This window comes from Amphiura filiformis, chromosome 16 (assembly GCF_039555335.1).
Source record: "Amphiura filiformis chromosome 16, Afil_fr2py, whole genome shotgun sequence".
NCBI classification, from domain to species: domain Eukaryota; kingdom Metazoa; phylum Echinodermata; class Ophiuroidea; order Amphilepidida; family Amphiuridae; genus Amphiura; species Amphiura filiformis.
The window spans coordinates 48163383-48186867 of NC_092643.1; the positions used below are offsets into that span (position 1 = coordinate 48163383).

At 36.9% G+C, this 23485-nt stretch overlaps 2 protein-coding genes across 2 annotated transcripts; both read left to right on the top strand.

Annotated features, from left to right (window-relative positions):
* The first annotated feature begins 397 nt into the window (after positions 1-397).
* LOC140172713 (uncharacterized) lies at positions 398-9248 on the top strand. Its single transcript, XM_072195845.1, has 7 exons — positions 398-548; positions 2477-2572; positions 3218-3454; positions 6036-6152; positions 6471-6734; positions 7951-8058; positions 9169-9248. Exons 1-7 carry the CDS (start codon positions 398-400, stop codon positions 9246-9248), a joined length of 1053 nt encoding a protein of 350 aa, XP_072051946.1.
* On the top strand, positions 7955-19489 carry LOC140172714 (adhesion G-protein coupled receptor V1-like). Its single transcript, XM_072195846.1, has 8 exons — positions 7955-8054; positions 9169-9240; positions 11339-11518; positions 12265-12384; positions 14075-14311; positions 14574-14684; positions 15485-15751; positions 19377-19489. Exons 3-8 carry the CDS (start codon positions 11452-11454, stop codon positions 19487-19489), a joined length of 915 nt encoding a protein of 304 aa, XP_072051947.1. The 5' UTR covers positions 7955-8054; positions 9169-9240; positions 11339-11451.
* The last annotated feature ends 3996 nt before the right edge of the window (positions 19490-23485 follow it).

A 23485-nucleotide genomic window follows, 5' to 3' on the forward strand; every position in this document is an offset into this window, starting at 1 on the left:
CATGCAGAAAAAACCGGACATTTTATCTCAAAAGCAATTCTCTGTGGCGGATGAAGACAACTTCCGATTTTGAAATGTGAGTGGTGAATTTAGTATATTTTTAGGCCATATTTTTTGCACCGCGAAATAGCGAAAAAAGTCAACGGTCATCGATATATGCCGACAAAAGTTTTGGAATCTACAGAAACAGAGCTTTAATTTGATACCAAATTTATTTTGTCAAGTATTGCAGGGACGCCAGGAATGGCGCTCGAAGTAGGCCAAAATCACACGTTATCCTATGGGACGCTTATTTAGTGTTGCGCCCCTGAAACTGTTCCAAAGAAAGCTAAAGAAATAATAGCATGTGCGTAACAATGGGCGATCTCTACACTTTTTAGGGACATAATATAACGTAATGGCTGTATGTTTTCTTGATGATATATGCACAGGTTGTACTCTTCCTGAGGTAATCTGCGCAGACGGCTTGGCATGTTACAATTCAGTAACTGAAGCGTGTGATGGTGTTGACGATTGTATGGATGGTAGTGATGAACTCTCTTGCCGAGGTAAATGAATTGATAGCCAAATGTATGAAAAATGTATAAAAAGACGTGCGCCTACTGATTAAGTCATTATCAACAATTAACAAAACTCACAATCTGGGAACCATTTGTGCCTATTTTTGCATTTTTCTCAAAAATTATAGCGCATTGGTGACTAGTAAGATATGTATATTATTGGGGCAAGGACTACAAATACTGCACTGAAAATTTTATTTCAGCACAGACAACAGTTGTGGAGTTACAGTCAAAAATGAGGAAAACCAATATTTGAAAAATAAATCAATAACTACTTGCCTTGAGTTGCTGAATTTTCAGTGCGGTATTTGTAGTCCTTGCCCCTATATTAATATACATATCTTACTTGTCACTTATGCGCTATAATTTTTGAGAAAAATGCAAAAATAGGCACAAAATTGGCCAGGGGTGTAGTACCCCCTTAAGAAGTACACAGACTGCGATTTTAGAAAGATCCACTCGCCTTAAAGACAACCCCATAATATTAATATTTCAACAGATACGAGGGTCATTCAGTAAGTTCTACTTCCGTGTTTATAACCTTTGGTTCTGTAAATGATACATTCATCGCAAGCTTTTACGTTGGAATGTCACCTACAAATGAGGCCCGATATTTATCGATACCGTTGGTGTATCTCTCCTACTCAGCTCGATATGCAAGTGTTATTCTGTATAAGTACATCCTGTAAATGAGCCCCTATATCCTCCAAAAGTGTGAGCTAATTCCAGGAGGGGATAAATCCATAATACAGAGGTCAAAATGAAAAACGCTTAGATTACTGTAAAATGCATGTCAAGCTATCAGTCTTTGTCACAAGGATTTTAAAAAAATGTATAGTTTCTACTATCTACGACTTACGGTAACGGAGATATAAGAATACAAATCCGAGATCTACACTCTAGTTTCACTCTAGGTTCACACTATTCTAATTTTTAAATAGAATCCCTATTCATTTATTTTTGATCCCGTAACTATTCGTTTTGATGAGATATACTCTTCATTTTTTATTAGGTATACTATCACTTTGAACCGACATTCTTATCAAAATGAATAGATTCCGTTTTATTTTAACAAGTAACTTTTCAAATTATTTTTATTTTTATTTATTTATTTATTACACTTTATCACTGGCACAGAATTACAAAAAATATATAATATTGCACACAAGTTACATCAAAAATTACACAATATCATGAAAGGAATAAAATTGGTTTTAAAAGGTCAAGTGAATGTCTGGAGCGAACAGGTGCCAAGCATCTCTAAGACCACCCCACCAAATCCAAAAAAGAAGGGAAGGGAAAATAAATTAGAGGGGGAAAATGCAGGTTAAGTTACGTTTGCCTGCAATTTGGACAATTACAAAAAGAGGTCCAAGTGCAAACACAAGTTGCATCAAAGGTGCAAGCAAATTTGGACTTGTAAAACTCCAAAACTTGTTGCTTAAATGAAGCAACAGATTTTTGATGAGAATATCCGATTCATTTTGAAAAGAAATCTGTTCACATTGAAGAGAAATCGATTATATCCCCATCTGAATAGTTTCCCTTATCAAATTTGAAAAGTTTCTATTCAAAGATGATAAGATCGTTTTAGAACGGAAATGATGCAAAGAATCCAACTAGCACAGCAGATGAGAAAATCGCCAAATTTTATTTTCCATGCCATTTTTCTTTGTCCACCACAACAATTTACCTTAAATCATCAAATCGATGAAAACTGCATATTTATGTTCTAAAGATACAAAACTAGATAATGTTTTTTCAAATATTTGAATTAAGACCTAAAAATATCCAATATTTTGGTCAAAATTGAAAAAGGTATAATTTTATCATTTTTGACCCATATTATTTAAAACGAAGAAAAATTCTAAAATGTAGCCTATAACAATAGACATTGATAATTAATTTTTCCACAGGTTACTGGATTCATGACGAGCAGTATTTTGTACCTGAAGGGGATACCGTAACCATCACCATGTTACGAGATGTAACGGACACATGCGATGATGCAGGTAAGGGAAGGAAGGAAGGAAAGTAGAAAAGAAGGAAAGAAAGAAAAAAAAACCAAAGAAACAAAGATATTCTTGAGTCAAACTTTTTTTAAATTAATTTTTAAAAAGTAGAAACAGATATCTAGGACCCGTTTTTTATTTTTCTGAATTTTGATCAACTTCACCAAAAATATTTGACATTTGGGCAAAAATCAGGCTTTTTTTATGATTTTTGGCCAAAATTTAGCATTTTTTGACCATTTTTGGTGCAAAAGTTGGTCAAAATTCAAGAACGCGTCCTAGATATTTTGATCTAGTTTTTAAAGTTTAATAACATTTTTTTGTTACATGGTCCGAAAAAAATTGGGCCAAAAAACCCGTTGTTTTATTTTCTCAAAACTTTTTGCCAAAATTTGACGTCATAGATGAATTGATCAATTCTTTGCCATTCTAAATATGTATACTTTCATATACTTTAGACCAACAATTTAACAATTATGATGCTCAAAAGTTTCCATAATTGCAAGGTTAAGACCAACCTTTAAAGACATAATCAATACTCCATTACGACAGGTGAATGCCCAATTAAAAAATAAATAAACATGGCGTTAATATTTTGAATAACTGAATATTGCAATTATTGCTCTTACTGAATTTTCCTCATAGCATTTGAATGGGTAGACGCCGGTGCAAACGTTGATGCTTCATTTGGCGACGATTTTGATTTTGCCGAGGACGAACTCACAGAAACAAGTACTATTTCCGGCACTCCAGATAATATCGCATGGGAAGGTGTAGAATGCTACTTGTTTCAGATAGATGAAACCACGTGTGTGACAGCTGATGGTATGGATCTGGCAGACGATGTTATCCAGGCCGAAGTTTGTGTAATTGACCGTACACGTAAGTTACTTTTTATAATAAAACTTTCAAAACTACAAATAAGGCTAAAACTAGAATAAAAAAGTAAAAATTGAAAATGTCCGTGATTGCGCGTCGTGTCACGGGGTCATTAATTATGTGATTTTTAAAAGTTTAGACCCCCCTAAATTCACATTTCTTGCCAGATTTATTTTAATTGTTTTTGTAGTTACGATTACCAATTATAGGACAACTATAATGCATATATAGAAAATTTAGGTCACAAGTCATTTAAAATTTGAACAGCGCCCTCACGAATTTTTCGGGGCCCAGAGTTAATGTGGTCCACCTTTCAAAATTTATAAAACATATCTTTTATAACCCTCTCAGCAAAGAGATTCATTTGGTAGGATTGTTGACATCATAAACTGGGTAATTTTGTTAGCCAAATCTAAATGTATTACTCACGGAACTGAGCTTTTGCCATCGTGTCAGACACGTCTGATGACTTGATCACAGATGTCATGGTCCACTGCTTTTCCCGCGAAACTTGGTTGCTAACGACGTATCCTCGGAAGTGATGTTGATTTCAGCAGTGGGCCTTATACATGATAACAAAAGGTATGCACCATCGTCACGGTTGAGTGAGTTCTTTCCTTTCCTTCTGATTTGGATTGCCTCCCTGACTCTCTTTGTGAAGGCGTGACCTTGTGTACTGATAAAAGAAAATGACATCTTCAATTCCCATGACAAGTCACGTGATATCATAGATAGGCTGGAAAAGGACAAAACTCAAATGCCTTTACAAGGAGGCTCAGGGAGGCAATCCAAATCAGAAAGATGTGTAATGGGTAAGAGGATGCGTCGTTAACAACCAAGTTTTGCGGGAAAAGCAGTGGACCAGTTCATCTGTGATCAAGCCATCAGACAAGATGACGAAAGCTTATTTCCGTTAGTAATAAATGTTGGATTTGGCTAACAAATTTACCCAGTTTATAACTTTTATTGCAGCTTTGCAAAGTCCCAGTAATTTTATAGGTTGCCATAAAACGACAAGCTCAATGTTATCCATTTTATTGTGATCGCATGTACTGCACAGGTGCTGAATTCGGAAGGTCTGAATGTCAAGTAGGCCCCAATATTGAAAATAAATGATTAGATGCATAGCTATTGGTCATATTTACTTATATTTCCACAGCAAAGGTTATTTTGCATATTTTTGGCCATTTTTATTATTCATTAAAATCATTTTAATTGATATTATTAAGACAGGTGGGTTACTCAAATTTGCATATCAAGTTAAATGCAATTGTAATAATCATTTTCAAATGAAATGCAAAGATGTCTGTATTGCCCAGAATCTTTAATGTCTTATGTAACTTACCTGAAATAAATGTAGATAATACATAATGTATATATTAGAGTCAGCCGTGACCACCAAGTTTCAAAAATAAACGACTGACAAAGGAGACAAAACAGATGCTCCGCGAGACTATTACACGAAATACTAAAATACGTGAGTTCTATTGTTCTATGATTTTTCGCTGGGCACAAAATATAATGATAATTATCTAAAACCATGCTAAATATTATTTACTGCCCCAAGCAGCTTAATATTTTAACAACTCATTAGTGACAACAATCCAACAGTCAATCATTGTGTGATAATAAACAAACATTCTTGCTTTATTCCGGGGGGCACTTCAATATGATATGGATATAGGTGTAGGGCTAGCGCTTTCGCACTAAGGGGCATTCGGTGAGAGCAAAATATAAAAAATATGGGGTCATTGGGTGAGAGCATGATTTTTGGCATTCGGTGAGATCAAAATGTAAAAAATATGGGGTCATTGGGTGAGAACATGACTTTTTTAAAAATGGAATCTTTGGGTGAAAGCCGAAACAGCGCCACGAAAACCTCGAAAATCAAATTTCTAGTTCTAAATGGCTTCAAATTTCATTGTTTTTTTTTCTAAATAAGTAGCAAAATCAGTGAAAAATGAAAGTTGCTGTTTAAATTGAACTGGCAAGGGTCTTTGGGTGACAGATCAAATGGAAAAATAGGGGGTCTTCGGGTGACAGAGCATGTGTATGTAAAAATGTGGGGTCTTTGGGTGACAGCGATGCTGAAAAAGGGGGTCTTAACAGCTCTACATACGCGTCACCTCCAAAGTTGGAGTGCCCCCCGGGCTTTATTTCACTCGGTATTTCATAGCCAAAATTATTGGAAAATAATACTGATATCCAGGATTTTGAACACTACTACAGCCCCAGCTGCGAATCACTTTCGCACTACTTTTTCAGATTCGGTGTTTATGTTTAGATGATGTAAATAAAAATAGAATGGTGAATTGTGGTAACCACATTATCCTAAGTGGAATTGCTATACACGTTTTGCTTTTCATATCAAAACAGCGTGAGCATAGCAATACAACTCAAAATTGGGAAATATGCTGTTTCAATGGAAATTTGAACCAGGCTCGGTGGCCCTCAGTTTTACACTCCTGGTATATTTCTCCGGGGGTATTCCACCCAGCATATGTATACGGTTTCTTCACAATACGTATTACCAATGGTATGTATTTATTATACTTTTCATAATTATCATTTCTTCTTTACTTAGCATGGGTATACATCGAAGAACCTAAATATATTTGGGGAGAACAAGCTGCAACTGGTCTTAATATACGCCTCAGACGTGGTGGTTTTCAACAGCACGATGACGGCGAAATTACAGTCGGTAAGTTGCAGGCCTATACCATGCCAGTGGTTAAAGGCCTTGTTTGCAGGCATATACCATGCCAGTGGTTAAAGGCCTTGTTATTGTGGGTTTTTAAAAAAAAAATAGCGATGGGTCCATATTTGGAGTGGGAGGAATTTTTTTTTTTTTTTTTAACCGGTAGGCCCTGCCGTAGGCAAGACAATGGACATAGATTCATATAGTTGATTATGGTAAAAAATATTGTATTATGTTTTCAAAGAGATTGAAACCACAGCCCTGCGACAGCAATGTCATGTCAGACTGCTAGTAGTTAATGTCTTATTTCTGTCTTCAAAGTGATTACATCGAGCGATGTTACAGCGACGGCTGGTGCAAATGATTACGTTGCCATTACCACACAAACGGTCACCTTCAACCAAGGAGAAGATTGGGCGGATTGCACCGTGCAAATTAACGCAGATAACGAACGTGAAGATGTAGAAACATTCGAACTGTGTATTACCGGCGCTTCTGGAGGTGTTGCTCTCGGGACACCCTCTCGTGATGATCCTGGTGGAATTGACAGGGGCTGCGCAATAGTATGCATACTAGACGAGTCAGGTATGTGTTTTTTTTTATATACGGCGCGGGAGAGGTGCTTTCAGGGGACAGAATGAAAATGGTCAAAAAAGGCCTCATTGCGGTTTATGAGTTCATTGGTAAGAATATTTCACCGAATAAACATTCAATAGTTTGTATAATAATTTCTTAAGCATACATTGGGGTTTCCTGTTGAAATCCCTACACCCTAATAGAAGAGACCACATTGATCTCCCACACAAGATTTCAAATAGAGACACCCATTTAGGTAACCCCATTTGAAAATCACACACCTTGTGTGACAAATTAATGTCATGTCTGGGGATTCTGGATTCAACTGGAATATACATAGCCCACTAACAACCCAATCAAACCTTAAATCGTTTTGTTTAGCCTATATAGTTATAAAGGTGTTCTTTCACACAAGCGTTTTTACTCTCTAAATCTAAGAAGAGGGACAACCTGTTTATGAGTGGAAAACACTCTAAAACGAAAGAAAGTACATTTTTTTCCAGGCAGACTACTTTTTGTAGTTTTTTCCACTCAAAAAGTGGTTGTCCTCCATTTCACTCTCTCACCCCTTTTTCAACTCTTTACACTCTGTGTACGTTTAGAGAGTATAGTTGTTCAAAAAACCCATGGGGGGGGGGGGGAATTCGAGAAACCAGAGACCCCACGTTGAAAAACGTGTTTTTGCTTTTAGGTGTTTGTTTTGTACCCGGTTTTCAATAAATTGAGAAATTAGGTTTTTCGATTAACGAGGTTTAGTGGCGAAAAACCCGGTTTCTCTCTTTTATTTGTCAATCCACCTTTAAAGTAGTTATGTAACAGGATTAATTACCATAGCGATATTTGAAAACAATTGTTGAATGTATTGCCCTATCACACCATTGATTATCAAAGAATAGGCAAAAGTCCTGGATCGTAATTCTATCATGGTGTCTATGGAAATGTTACATTATGCAGAGTCCGTGTACGTTTTACTCGGACCGACGGTTAGTGTCTTTGAAAAGAGCAGTATTGTATTCAATCTATGATAGCACACATAGACAGACATGACCGGTGATGAATGCAGCTTACTTATATGGCAGGGCAATACATTCAAATTTGTTTTCACCTATCGCTATGGTAGATCACTACATCTGCGGGGAATTGATAGATGCGCCTCTTTCTTTGACGATTATGCTTAATTAGTTCTTGTTTCATTGCTCAGTTTCTGTCTTTTATGTACCATTAGCCTGGTATTTCATCGAAGAGGCTCAATATTGGGTTAGTGAAGAAGAACTGACCTTGACCATACGGATCAGAAGGACGGTTATGCTGATGTTGCAGGAAGTGTGGGTAGGTATTTCCGAGAGGGGGTACTTCCGCCCGCCCGCAATACCCCCGTTTTTCATACTCTTTTTCCGTTCTGAAGAGACTCTATTAAGCTCTTCATCCATTCATTGGAAATTCATATGAAGTTTCCAAAGACTTTTTGCTAAATGTCCCCCAAATTATCATTTGAGCTCCACTGTTAAGCACTTATTTTGTGAGAAATGTTTGAAAATTCGCTAGGGTAAAGTAAAGCCCCATTTTAGGTCTGGTTATCCCGTATCAGGTCCTAAAACTCCGATCCGCAGCCCACATTTTTGAAATCTAGGCGTCACTATTTACCTACCAAAAATATTTCAGTACCCCTATGTGTTTCACGTAGCTGTTCGCTTCGAAGCTTGTGAACTCACAGACAGTATAATGTGAATATCTGTATTATGTTATTTTATAAACAATTTTCTCAAAAACTGAGCATTTCTACATAAATCTGATTCGACCAAGTTTTTCTATACTTTTTTTTATACGTTAGACCAACAATTTAGTAGTAATGGTTAATGAGTGTCCACAATTCCAGGGTTCATACCAACCTAAAGCAATAACAGCAACAAATACATGCACTGTGATTCTGGATTTTAGTCCGAGTATTTCATGATTGTATCATAATATCTGCGGATGTAGTTGCATACCAAAATTCAATATTACGTAGGCCTGTCTAGAACATCATAGTACAATAGGCGAATGTTATGAGGATTGATTTAAAATGTTTGTTTCAGAAATTGAATAAAGTGGAAAAAGAATAAAAAATAAAGAAAGAAAAAGATATTTGTAATGAAACATAATAGAAAAAAAGAACATGTGCATCTATTCGCAAATCTTGGCGAAATATTAGATTTATGATACAAATAAAAGTATAATGGCCGAATCAAAATGCAAAATATGCGTTGTTATTTTACCTACAAATACAATTTTGTGTACAATTACAAAAGCTCTTTTATATAATTTTGGAAAACGCTTGAATTGCTGTATTGATATTACAAGTGACATTCGTACATCAGTTTTCCATAAAATCAATATTTTGTGTCTAAAATTGTGTTGTGGTTGGCTTTCCAGCTCATTTGTATTTGGTTTCTTTTTATGTCAGATGTAACGGTGGAGGGGTCAGGTGATAATAAGGGAACAGCAACAGGTGGCGGCATTGATTTCTCATACACAGGTGAGTGACACCAGGGAACTTTGGATTGTGGGATGGACAACTGGAATTATGTAACGATCAAGAACATGTATCCTTTGTTTAGACAATAGGCGCCATAATTGCAGGAAGGTTAGAGTTCATAGGGCAAACGTTAAAGGTTGAGTAGATTAGGTCACCCAGGCACCGTCTCTAATCATGCTAATTATTAATCACGTTTTGTAATACCTGTAAGTAAAAACATTGATTTGCTAAAATTTCTCGATTCCCAATTGAGCTATTCCAGAAAATAGATGCACACCCCTATAGAGGATTTCGGATTTTCGGACTTTTTGTCCAGTTGTGATTGTTGAAAATCCAGACTTTTAAAGTGTCCAAAAGCAAAAAAATCCAGCAGAAAAATAGGTCAAAATCAGAAATCCTCAATTGGCGAGCACATTTTCGTGATTTTCCCTTCATTTAATTTGGATTTCCAGACTTTTCAAGTGACATTAGCAACTGGAATTCCAATCGTTTTCAGAAAGCAGACTTGGAAATCCAGACATCTCTTTGATTGAAAAGTTACTCCTCTATAGGGGATGTGCACTTATTTTCTGGAATAGCCCCATTACTAAATATAAGTATAGTACTTTACAAACTATTCTTTGGTAAATCTATCAAATATGACTGTGACTTTTGAGATATCTATGCATCACATTTAAACGTTGTCATGATTCATCTAGAATATGTACGTCGATTATTCTTTCCGGTGCAAACCTTAAGAAACAAGGACCATACGTTAATAACTACAAAATGGCGAAATATGTTATATGTATAGGTCGAACATTAAACTCTCACCCTATGATGTATCCTAGGTGTAGACAATAAGCGCTATTAGCAACCATTTTTAGCATGGTTAGTACATGTTGTTCGTGTCGTAATACCTAGCACAAACATACATTAGTTAATAAAATTTAGTTTATAAGTCATTGGCGTAAATCGATTGAATATGGCGGTGATTGTTGAGGAATTGTAATATGCTTGATTGAATTAGACCGTCTGATTGAATGAAGGGAACACTTGAGGTTTTGACAAAAACCAATCACAGAGGCATATTTTCCTCTAGATCTCACACAGCTTTTATGATTTTATGCACTCAACCGTGTAGTATAAATACAGACTGCGTAGAGGCTAGACTCGCTGTGCTTGGACATATCTGTGTATTCGTATGTATCGAGGTGGAAACTGTGCGTAGATGCATTTATAAGAGAATCGATTTTGTAGTCAAACCTTTTCATATGAAAGCTATAAATGACGATCACTTATGAACTTTCACCCTCCTGATCAAACCACGGTTGTTGTTGTTGTTGTTGTTGTTGTTGTTGTTGTTGTTGTTGTTGTTGTTGTTGAGAATGGTGATTATGATGATGTACGATATTATGATACTAATGAAGTGGTTATGGTGACGACGACGATGATGATGATGATGAAAATGTGACGCCCATAGGGCGGTCAATTGCTTTCATTACGGCTCGAAAGCATGATATCGTCAAGTATATGGGTTTAATGTACATTCTCCAATCAAAGCTCGGGGGGAAGGTTTTAGTTTTTTGCCTACACATGGGTCAAAAATAAAAATTGGCCTCAAATTTTGAGACCATATGGGGATGTATGGATTTCAACTGAAATAGCCCAATGTTTACAGTCTCACTACATCGGGAATGAGCTGCTCTTAATTGTTAGTTATTTACCACTACACCGAAAACTAGACCAACGTTAAGTGATATAGTTAATCTGTAATGGTTGATATTTTTCGTGTTAAAAAAAGTAGACAAAGCATAGGACTTCAATTAATGATTCGTGATTTTTCGGGCGAGATGTCTCAAGACAATGCTTAAAATAAAAATACATTGCTATTAATCCGCGATATTATAGAGCCCGCCGAATACGAGCTTATGAAACTATACATCGGTTACTGGTTGCATTGATTGAATTAATTATTACAAGTGATTTTTGCTGGAAAAGGCGATTATGAAGTACCATGAGTACGGTATAGCCTAATTGTAATCTGATATTGCAAACAAACACCAAAAGAAGGAAAATATTTCGATACTATTAAGGAAACTATGACTCTATTTTCTAGACACGACTGTCAACTTTGCCAAAGATGAATACTGGAAAGAGATAAGCATTACAATTCATCCTGATGCCGTCATCGAGGAGTTAGAAGATTTTACCATCACCCTATCTAATCCGATGCCTGCTACTCAAGCCGCTATTTGTGAACCAAGTGTAGCGACTGTCTTTATCGTCGATGAAACATGTATGTATGTTACACTGTAATAGAGGTTATCCACTTTACTCATGCGTGATTTCTAACAAAAGGCACTGGTTCCCGTAGTATTCCTCATTCAAACTAATTCAATGCACGACCTCGGAGTTACCTGCATGACTTTGGCGGGCTATTTTGAATAGTCATGGTTGCATATGCAGGTACTTCTTTTGAAAGTCCTAAACAAGTTATAGGAGTCGCTGGTAGGATATGCAGCTTATAGAACACGGATAACCTCTATTGTATTTGAGCACATCGTTTAAAATGCTCATTCAGTGATCCCAGCGTTAATGTAAAAAAAAAATGTTTATAAATTGCCTAAAAGTGAAGAATAAGTCATTCAAATTGAAGATATTTTTGAAATGAATAATTTGGCCAAAAAAACAACAAAGAAATCAGCAGCATTGACAGTGTACTTCGGGTATATTTATAAATGCGCTTTTATAAATGCGCACGTGACCAGATGTACTGTAAACGATGCACATCGGAGAGGCGTATGTAGGGGGCCAATCGCAAAAGCTTCCGAGATTTACCGAATCATTGGAGTCGAATCGAGTCTCGAGTCACTGCGTTTTCTTTATTTTAGGCAAAAGTTGCAAAATCTGATTCAAGTCATTTCGTTTTTGAAAAGGTCGAGGTTATTTCATGACTATGTACAAGTTGAGTACTTGCCCAAACGTTTGGTTTTCAATTTATATTCTGTATTATTTTTTATTTTTCCTTTCAATATTCAATAGCTGTTTTTTGGATCGAGCAATACCAATACGTTGTCGGAGAAAGAGACAGTACAGTAACTGTCAAAATCCGAAGATCAGAGTATCTCAATAACGAAAATGGAAATGATCCCATTGCTGTTGGTAAGTCTCCTGAAATTTAAACAATAATTTATTATCATCTATTTTTTTACAAAGGGTACCCCTACCATAACTCGCGTCCTAAACATTTTTGTATAGGTCGCGAAGGTGTGGCTTTGGCCATTGAATACTTTACTGGGTCGGTAAGGTTAACTTTTTGTGCCCAATAATTAGGGAAATTATTTATTCATTTATTAGATGTTGCTAGTTAAGGTGGGATCTGAACCATTTTCTGAAAATTAGGAAATGCTCTAAGCATGCCATAGAATTACTAGGAGGGGCTGTAATACCCCAAGGGGTTTCATCCGTTGTAAGTTGTAGTCTTTACGCCCAAACGACTTAAGCTATTCGTAGATCCATCCATCGCTCACTTTAGTGCTACAATTTACCGACCTTCAAAGATGACCAAATAGCGGGAGGGGGTGAGGTCCGCCATATGTTTCTTACTTGTTTGCGAGTTTGAAATAGTCGTGTCCTTTTATCATGTTTATATTTTGGAGAAATTAGGCAAAAATCAAGTTTGCCTATACTTTTGAGCCAGAATCTCCTAATTTTGCATGTGGACGCTCATATTATGACATCATAGCGACATTATGTGGGGAATGTTTCTAGTGATTTTGGTATCACTGGATAGAGGAGACCCATAACTATACATTAGTGTCAAATATAACGGAGCCATTCCATGTCAACTCCAGGGATGTGCACCGCAGCACCTCTTCAATTTTGTCTTTTTCTGTGTGGTGGTAGATATTGATGAGAAAGTAAAATCCTGAAAATTTGAGCTTCATACTCCATTTTGTTTTCCCGTGGTATCAATTTGAAATTTAGGGGGGTTAGCGTAAAAAATGTGTCGCAACGCGAAAGACGATGTTTGGAGGTCCAAAATGTATAAAGGGAACCCCCAACAACTTTGAAAAGTATGTATCCTGGGGTACATTTTTGTGTAGAATTAAAATCTGGCATCCGAAAACTTGTGACTCCTTTACTTTAAAAGATATAGTACCCTCAAAATTCAACTTCGTCCATCCAGGACCAACTTCGGGGGGTCAGAACTCCAAAAGTAAAAATAATTTTACTGTCCATTTTTTTGGTCAGTCAGAGCCCTTTGGTAGGACATTACTCTTATCCCATATTTAGCCTATTAGAATACTTTTAGCTGAGATATTGCCCATGCAAAACTGTACAATTGTACATTTTTTGTACATTTTGACCCCCCCTGAAAACCAATGTCAGACATTTTGCCCCACCATCAACTTCAGGTATGTTGAAAATATGTTCTTGGACAACATTTCTGAGAGATATTGGCTTTGGGTGTCGATGACTTGGCTTTAAAAACATCAGTTAGGTTTGCCTACTCACATATATGTCATTCCAACCAATCTATAAGTGTTAACCTTAAGCACTAAAATACTTTAAATTTAAACCAGGTGTTTAACGAAGTGTTTATCGTTAGTGTTTATAACCGTTTATAACAATTTGGTGTGTTAAAGAAAGTATAAACTTAAGATTATTTGAAAAAGGAATGAAAGTGTTAGATTATATTTTGTATTTGTAATATGCAGGAGTTTCTGAAACTACCGGTAATTTCTTGATTATGTGGATACTAACTATTTTCAGTTATTAATAAACACGTTCATGTGTTTACAAAGCGTTGCAATGTGACTCTCTAATCTCTGATAACTGTTCTCCTCAGCTGTGACAATTGCTGCAGGGACTGCCACCGTCACCGATGATTATACCGACCCAGGTGTAACGATGGCCTCATTTGATGCAGGCGACTATTGTTTTGATATTCCCATCACGATCAAGACAGATGATCTCTGTGAAGACTTAGAGACCATAACCATTACTATAGCAACTCCTGGTTACACAATGGGTAGCACTGTGGGTAAACCGAACATGGCAACCATATACATCATCGATCAAACTGGTAAGATAAGAAATAAGATAAAGACAACATCAATTTCAACAAAAGGAAGGAAGGAAGGAAGAAAGGAAGAAAGAAAGAAACTTAGGCGCCCTTGTGTTGTTACACAATGCAATTTTCTGCGACAAATCAAATAAGACTCTATACAAAATTCCGCGAAAATAACTCATATTAACAATAATTATAAAAAGCCACAATGTACGATCTTATTATATGATATTGGTTAATAATGTTTTAAAGACGTTTCTTGTTTGATTTGTTTCAGCTTGGTTTGCTCTAGAGCAATCAGTGTATGTTGTTGGTGAACGCTGTGCAACACTTTCTGTATGTGTGACTAGGAGAGGCTATGTCTCAGACACCGGCACGGTCAGCGCAAGTAAGAAAGCAAAATCATTAACGATCAGAAACAATAGAGAGTTCCCGTGTTTTCAAGCGGAACGGACTACAATAGTGTTTATAACGTGATTCGCACCGCCATATTCCTCATTCCTTTGATTTGGTCAATGACCCTATTGGTGCTACATTCTACAAAATAACATTTGCTAATTATTGCGCGAGTGTTGGTATTCTGAAAATTGTAAACGGAGTTTAGGTTTCCCTTCAAGATGGTGGGTAACCCAAAACACGGGAACTCTCTATCGTAGGACGAATTTTATTTAGAAGGGTCGCCTTGTCCGAACATTCTTTTCTATGGAAGATCATAAACCCCGAAAGATTTTAGTCCGAAGGGTCGTGGTCCGATAATGTCGGCCATTACTCCTAATGGTAATTGTTTAGAAAAATAATTTATCCGAAGGTTTATTACCTACTCAACTAAGATGGCTCTCATCAAAAGTTTATCTTTAAAGTTACCAATCATGCAACCAGATGAATGTGTAATATAGTTAGGGGCACTATAGATGATCCAAAGGGAATGAGTAACATACGATTACAGCCCCTAGTCCTCTCCTTTCAATATTTGCTATGTTCACCACAACAATGGGCTTTCAATGGTAACACACAGTATGTAGCTGTTTGTAATAAATAGCCAGGGGCTCTATTTGACCCAATAGGGAATGAGTAACAAAATCCGTTCTTCTTAAATACATGCCATATGGTCCAGCAATTAGGCATAATGTTACACTGCTTTCAATTTCTTCTGTCTTTTTTGTATGTTGATTGGTTGATCATAAATAGCACTCACTGTTTATGATGTGGACAGCACCCCAGCAGTAGCGATGATTCCAAATTTAAGTGCAGAAGATGGAGACGAAGACTTCGACGAACCAGTCGATCTTGTCTACACCTTTCAACCAATGGATACCTACATATGTAAGGATTTCAATATCAAAACGGACGATTTAATTGAAGACACAGAGAAGTTCGCCGTTAGAATAACCGCAATGACGGGTGGTGCATTGAAGAGTCCGGATACTGCGACAGTGTACATCTTAGATCAGACAGGTGGGTATTATAATTTTCTTTAAGGGGTCTGGTCAGTTTGAAGAAATATGAGGAAGGAAAAATGCAAGGAATCTGCCATATTTACTATGAGTTTTTGCCTAGAAATATTTATCACAGGTGCAAAATTTATGGTGTGAAATTAAGGAGGGAAGTCTTTAGATAAATATTTTAGCATGCTCAATTTTGTTAGCAGATAGAAAATTCTTTGAATAGGCTTGTACTCGTAGCGATGCATTTTATCAATCCCTTTGCAGAGGTATTAACAAACCTAGGTTGCTCAAAGTTAATACCAGCACTACACCGCTGGCAACACAATAAAATCTGTAAAACTTTGACGAAGCTACAAGTCGTGAAACCGTTCCGGTTGGTTTATTGCATATAGGACATTTCTAAGGTGACAAGTTCGATTCCACAACCATTCAAACGGATCTCCTGTTTTATTGTATTTTCATGCGAATTGGTCCCTGCTACCTTACGGAGGCCAGAATTGATTTAATGAGGATGACTTTGTCTTCATGGGTTGAAGCAATATTGTGTATGCAATAAACTATACGCAACGGTATAACAATTGAAATGCCAGCCGTGTTGAAGGACAGTTCTAAGATACAGCGTGTCCCAGAATGATCTATGCCATGTTTGAAAATATAATAATAATAATAATAATAAAAATAATCAACAGTGTATTTAATTTTAATACGTGAAATACAATGGCATAAACATGTCACCTACATATTGTGCTACTTTCATTGAAAAAAAAACTCGATTCGTTTTGGCGTTATATTGATATTGTTGAAACTGGACAAAAACTGCATATGTGTAATTTACAGGGCATAAGACATTGCTGCTTTATCACTATCGCCCAGCCGTACTTTGCAATATAATTGTAGAAATCATACATTTGTCACAGGCAATACACCAAATTTGGTATAGACGTAAAGCTTGAAACAGTGAATAATTCTTGATATTGGATTAAGTGAAATGTTTTTTCAATATAAGTCCCGATATTTTTGCTGAAAACATACTGTTTTGCTATAATTTTTACCCCCAAAATGATATTCTTACGGAGGATATAACTTGCTCAAAGAAACCTTGCTGCAAATTTAATCTTCACCTTTACCTAGCTATGGGTTTGCCAATATGGACATAAATACATGCTGTGGCACTAGGACGAATCGTCTCTATAATTTTTTTTTACAACAAATCAATCTCTGCCGGCATTTCAAATGATGAAACTCACACACCGCAATAATTATTTTTCAAAACTGCCGCAAAAGAAGAAATAGTATTTAAAGGTCACCCAAGCTTAACAAATCCTTTATACTATGCATGCAAGGATTGCTTCTTAACATCCTAAGTAATAGATAGATAACAAACATAGCTGCAAAACTTTTTCCAAATAACTTTGTGCTGAACGGTTATTAATTTAACATATTTTCAAAATAGGTTGTTTTGTCAAAATGAACTTAAACTTCGCCATTTTTATGCATGATTCTGGAACTTCTTTTAGAAACATTCGATTTGATTCCTAAGAAATCTAAATATATGTGATATTTAGAATTCAATACAATACGACTGATAACAAAATTCAACTTTCCCGGTATGGATCATTCCGGGACACCCTTTAGCTTAAGATGACAGAGAGACATGTCTCTTAATCGATTCCACGACCATCCATACGTATCATCTGTTTTATTGTATTATCATGCGAATTGGCTGACTCTGACATGAGAGACGTCGTATTAAATACCCTCTATACGGAACGTTACGTCACAATTCTGTATCATTATTCAAGGTTGTTACTTGTAAATAAAATAAATAAATAAATGTAGATACTTATATAGCGCTTTATGCCGTAAACAGCCTCAAAGCGCTTTACATTTATTCCGCCGTTATTAGAATATGTCGGAACCACGTTTGCTGCCTACAAATGGCGCAGGGTTCATCAGTACAACGACTGTGACTACCCCTAACAGCTTCCCATTGCACCTGGGTGGGGTGAGGCAAGCGTGACAAGCGCCTTGCCCAAGGGCGCAAGACGGTGGCGGGACGGGGACTCGAACCCACGCACGTCAAGCAAGCTCTCAGATTATGAGTCCAAGGCCGTAACCACTGAGCCACCGTGCCAGTAATTTATAGTGCGCTACGCACCACTACTTGTGTCTATCGACTTACAGGCATGCCCGGTACAAACAGTTTTAACTTGTGGAAAATTGTGTTTATGACAAGAAACATTAAAGTATCATTTTGTTAGTTTCTGTATGTCACATCATACATACACGTGTGCTGTGGTCAAAAAGGTAACAATGTTTTTTTTTACCCCTGACCCACCTGCCTTTTCAGCCAATCCCTTAAATATCATTACAGGTCATGACCATTGAACTTGATAATGAAGGGACATTATGAATACATGTATGATTGAAGTAAAATTAAAAAATGTAATCAAAAATGGTTTGAACCTATATGCTATGGTACTTAATCCGATTATTACATCACTTCGACAACGAATCGTTAAAATAAACGCAGTAATTTATAGTGCGCTACGCACAGGCACAACTCCTAGACGTTGATCCACAAGCCTCAGCACACTTTACAGGTTGTCGCTGACCACCACGGCCCCACATCATTCCATAAACCATTAAACAACAATTCAGGGACTTTGCTGCTTCAAGAGCGCACACCCTAGACATTCCACAAATAACCATCGCAACCAGGATCAGCTCCCCGAGTTTCGTACGGGTTACAACGAGACAAATTAGCAGTAAGTTCCTTGTCTAGGGGAATTTCATTTTTTCCACGAGAGCGTACTAGGCACCGCCAGGGTTCGAACCCGCAACCTCTCGCACCATAGTCGAACGCCTTATCGACTGAGCTAACTTATCGATTGAGCTAACTTGACGTTACTTGTTACTATTATTCGTTGAGTACTTCCTTGTTGAATTGACGTCCCCGAGTCACACCGACATCGCCTGGTTAATGATTACATTGTACAGCAGAGACACTAAAATCAATATCCGTATCGATACACGTGAATGTGCTATTCGCGATTTGATAGTCAGACGATAAATCTTTGGATACCGGGGTAGAAAATGATGAATATCTCCTATAATTTTTTTTCTAAAGAAGCCATATTTCGATGCTTGCACTTGAATATATGTGTTGAAAGGATATGATAGTCGTTAACTTGCGTATTGAGAAAGAACCGTGCGTATTGAGCTCAAAAACTGACAAAAAGTTTGATTTTATAATAATTATGTGCTGAACTATAGTGCAGCGTCGGCCACTGGTGGAGGCAGTCTAAAAGCAGATGACCTCATGGCGTATACTGTGCTCACTGACATCTACAGAGGTCAGTCACCAGGCTATTGTCAATAGCCTTAGTCGAATGTCCCTCGGCTCATTATGCGTCTCAAAACTATTAAACAGGTCGGAACAAAATGGCCATGCGTGGCTGTGGATTCAACCTACCATGGCAATTTCTGCCATGAAGATTCGGGGCGATGACACTGTGCGAGTTTGACCATGATTGATGTACACGACCCATGCCGTGAAAATTTTGCCGTGACATGTTTCTAAAACCCTAGATAGCAATTTTTGTACTAAATTTTATACTTTCCTTCTTTTACAGCCTACATTTATATCGAAGAATCCAAGTATATTTTCGGCGAGAGGGCGGGAACCATAAAGGTGCGCTTTAAACGAGGGGGATACAGGTCGGATACAACAACTGTTAGTAAGTAACCGGAACCAAATGGGAATAATAATGCCTTTGGTTAAAATCCAATTAAAGCAGAAACATGTTCCATTCTCACAACATTACAAGACACCATTATCATGATTATGCTACTCCTATTATGCCCCAGTGTACTTCGGTTATATTTATAAATGCGCTTTTATAAATACGCTCGTGACTCATGGGCACGACATACCAAGATCAGCAAGCGTGACCAAATCCTCATGCAGAAAAGGACAGGAACTCTGTAGATAAATAATATCAAATGTAATTATTTATTAATTGAATTGGAAATTATTACACATTTTGCAATTCCGAATTTGTAATATATTATCAAAAACAACATTTTGAAAGTATTTGACGACGGAAAAAAAAAAATTCAATGACGGAAACGTTTACAATATAATCACAAAGTTGAACAAAATAGACAATTTTGCTGCACAGTAGTCTCGTGTTGTTCCGTATTTGCATTCAAATGTATAGGAAGACCACCCGCTATGTAGAAGGTCATTTCGAGACTTACTATCTACAAGCTGATGGCAGCGCGGAGGTGGTCACGTGCGTATTTATAAAAGCGCATTTATAAATATAACAGAAGTACACTGTTTATCGTTTAGAAACTTTAAAGGCCTAGATTTATTAGATGTACATTCACTAGGATTAAAGTAAAGCGTTTGTGTAAATTTGACGTAAAATTGGTATTGGTTGAGACAATTAGTTAATTGGAAGCCGTTTTATACAGTTGTACCATTTCCGCCAGTATTTTTCCTCTGCCCTTTGGATCGACCATGCACAGAACAAATCCTGGTGCCGTCACTATGAAAGTATATAACTTTATTTCCTTCTTAAACGATCTCGAACTGACACTCGCGTAAAATAAGTAAAAAAACACATGAAATCACTGATATGTATTAATTTTGTTCTATTTCCCCGGAAGATTTTGCCACCGGCGACGTCACAGCAACTATAGGTGCAGAGAACGATTACACAAGTGACGATAGTTCGACGGTCACCTTCAACGCTGGCGAACATACCATCGAGAAAGAGTTTACCATCAATACGGATGACATTCGAGAATCTTTGGAATATTTCACCATTACGCTTGGCTCAGCAACGGGAGGAATTATTCATAAGCCGTCAGTGGCAACTGTGTTCATTGTAGACGAATCTGGTATGTACTCAACCAAAGACATTTTCCCTGTCATGGCGGGGTTAGCCCTGAATTGACACTTAATTTAGCTGTAATTTATCTTGGGTCCAATCTCTACCCTGGAAAGTTTGCTATATCTTTATAAATATAACGATTGATTGTTCTAGATTTGGGTTTTAGCGTTTCATATTTTGAAAGAACTAATATTTAATTGAAATATATCGAAACCACAAACCAAAACTGGGTGCTATGATGTACGATATTGGGCTACGAGTATACATTTTACCAAGTTAGCAATAGGATTTTGCTTTATTTTGCATGCATGACTTTCTTGTGATGACCTTCAAAATGTGGCTATTTTCAGAAAAATGATCAGGTTGTTCAAGACTTTAGGTATATATGAAATGTGCTGTATAAGTTTTTGTTTATGGATGAAAATTGCCGTAATCAACGGTATCTTGCGAATGGCTCATTTTCAGTCCAGATTGACATATTCAAATTGGTTAAATTTTGACCAAAATAGGATCGATATTTTCCTTTGAGTTAACACTTATCCAATTGTGTTTCCCATATTTACCAAATGGCAAAGAAATTCCCAGTGGCCAAAGTTCACTAAATATTATAGTTAGTTATACCACATAACCATCCCTATATCTGAGTTACATATACTCAGAAACGGATTTCATAATAAGAAAGTTATCTAGTGCACATAGTCTCCTTCACAGCCAGTTTCTGTCGTGTATGTTTGCGATTGAGCCACATGCAGGCTGGGCCGTACTGTTCAAAGTATCTGTTTTTACTATTACATATGAGCTAGGTTACAATACAATGTTTTTGTCCAGGCAATATCTATAGACTAATTGAATTCAAACACCAAACGCTTATTTTGTAAACACATAATACGCTGTGATTATTTTAATATGGATGAAAACTAGGAAAAATGATGCTATAATTTAAATAATTAATATATAAAACATACATTTTGTTTTGTCAACGATGAAAATCCGTCAACAAAATAGCACCTATAATATTTGACATTAAACGCGACTTTTGCACAATAATTTTGCAGAAGTATAGTCCTAGCAATCAACACAAAAAACAGGCGATTGAGTAATCAGTCTTTTTGATTATAATGTGCTTGTAACTAACATTGGGAACAATATATATTAAATAAAATGCCATGCTTTTAAGGGATTGCATGTCTGCAGGAGCCATATTTTTTCAGTTTTAGCCATTTAATTAAAAAAAAACCTGTAGTGTACTAAATGGTAAAAGACAGAAAAGGCAAACAAAATTAGAGAGTTGTCAGGAAATTGTAAGAGTTAAATTGTTATGGACATGATGGGTGTGAGCGCGAAAATGTTTAAGTTCAGGTCAAAGTCATCCGAGGTGAATTAAGTATAGATTGTCAGATTGTTGATCACAGTTCTGCGCCAAAATTCTTTAAGGTCATCCGAGGTCGAGTATATATTGTTGGATTGTCAGAATGTTCAATGTCGTAAAACGTAATCACAATTAAGTATCAAAACCATCAAAGTCATAATAGATATTTGGATTGTCATGGATTGGTTATGATCACCCTTGGGCAGCAAACATTGTTAAGGTCGTCTGAATATAGATTGTTGGATTGTTGTCAAACTCGGTGAATGTGATTTCCATTGATCTCTAAGTATGAATTAAATGTAGACCTATTTAGCACACATTTTTCAATTTAGCTTTCAACATGAAAATATTTGAGAATTTCCAGTATATCATTGGTGGTAACCACCCGGTTAATTGTGCAGGTGCCACACACAAAGAATTACTGGCATTCCAAGTACTTGTCAATGTAAATTATGAAACGTGAACTTCATCCATGTCGTTTTTAATTTCTTGTTTTATGCTTCAACGTATTAATGCACTGTCCATGTACGTAGTGTGACCATAATTTCCCCCAAATTGATTTCGAAATTCTATTTAATTTAGACAAATCTTGTATTATGGCACTGACTGAATCATGTAGCTCAAATATTCAGGAGCTTCTCACACAATGGCGCTATGATTTTTTGGCATCAAATCTCTTATCGAACGGTTTTGAATCGCTGCTCACACAATCCCGTTACTTTGGAATATTCCTTCTCGGAATGTACTCACAAACGTGGGCAGGTTTTGGAACCGGTGGGGGGATGCACAACTTGTAAATATACCGACGAAAATATTTTCTCATTGCCGATGGAAGTTTTGAACTGTTGAACCAATTTCTTTTTGTCCAGTGCGGCGCTCAAGAATCTTAAAATTATGTGTGTGGGGAGGGGTGGGGGTGTGGTGGGGGTGGTGGTGGTTGTGGATGGAGTGTTAGATCAAAAAATTTCAAAACGGCTGCAGGCCAAAAGGGAAGCGTCACATCCAATATTGTATTATTTTCTACTGTTAACCCATTTTTTAACCAACACCATTCATGTACCGACGGTCTTAGATGTACCGACGGCGATGCGCGGGGGGAGGGAGACAACGGTCGCTGCCCCTGGGCCGGTGGGCAGGGATATAGCACGACTCTGCATGCCCATCACAATCGTTTAAAACTTTGTGAGTCTTTGTCCATAAATAATAAATTATAGGCTGTATAATCATTGTTGTTTATTTCAGCGTGGTTGTGTATAGAGGAATCTCAGTACTTTGTGCGTGAAAAAGATGGGAGCGTTACCATTAGAGTTAGACGAGATGGCTATATTTGGGACGACGCTGACCTTACCGTTGGTGAGTAGGCCAGCTATAATATGAGAGATGCACTGTAGGTAATGCATGCGGTAACTCGGTACCCTAGAATACAGCTGTAGTAGACTTGCGTAGTCCTATTGTGCTATATTGGTGCTCT

Coding starts and splice junctions, on each gene's coding strand:
- LOC140172713 (XM_072195845.1), top strand. CDS start 398: ATGGCTGTATGTTTTCTTGATGATATATGCACAGGTTGTACTCTTCCT. Junction 2,573..3,217: donor GGACACATGCGATGATGCAG/GTAAGGGAAGGA, acceptor TTTTCCTCATAG/CATTTGAATGGGTAGACGCC. Junction 6,153..6,470: donor TGACGGCGAAATTACAGTCG/GTAAGTTGCAGG, acceptor CTGTCTTCAAAG/TGATTACATCGAGCGATGTT.
- LOC140172714 (XM_072195846.1), top strand. CDS start 11,452: ATGCCTGCTACTCAAGCCGCTATTTGTGAACCAAGTGTAGCGACTGTC. Junction 12,385..14,074: donor AAATGATCCCATTGCTGTTG/GTAAGTCTCCTG, acceptor TGTTCTCCTCAG/CTGTGACAATTGCTGCAGGG. Junction 14,312..14,573: donor ATACATCATCGATCAAACTG/GTAAGATAAGAA, acceptor GATTTGTTTCAG/CTTGGTTTGCTCTAGAGCAA.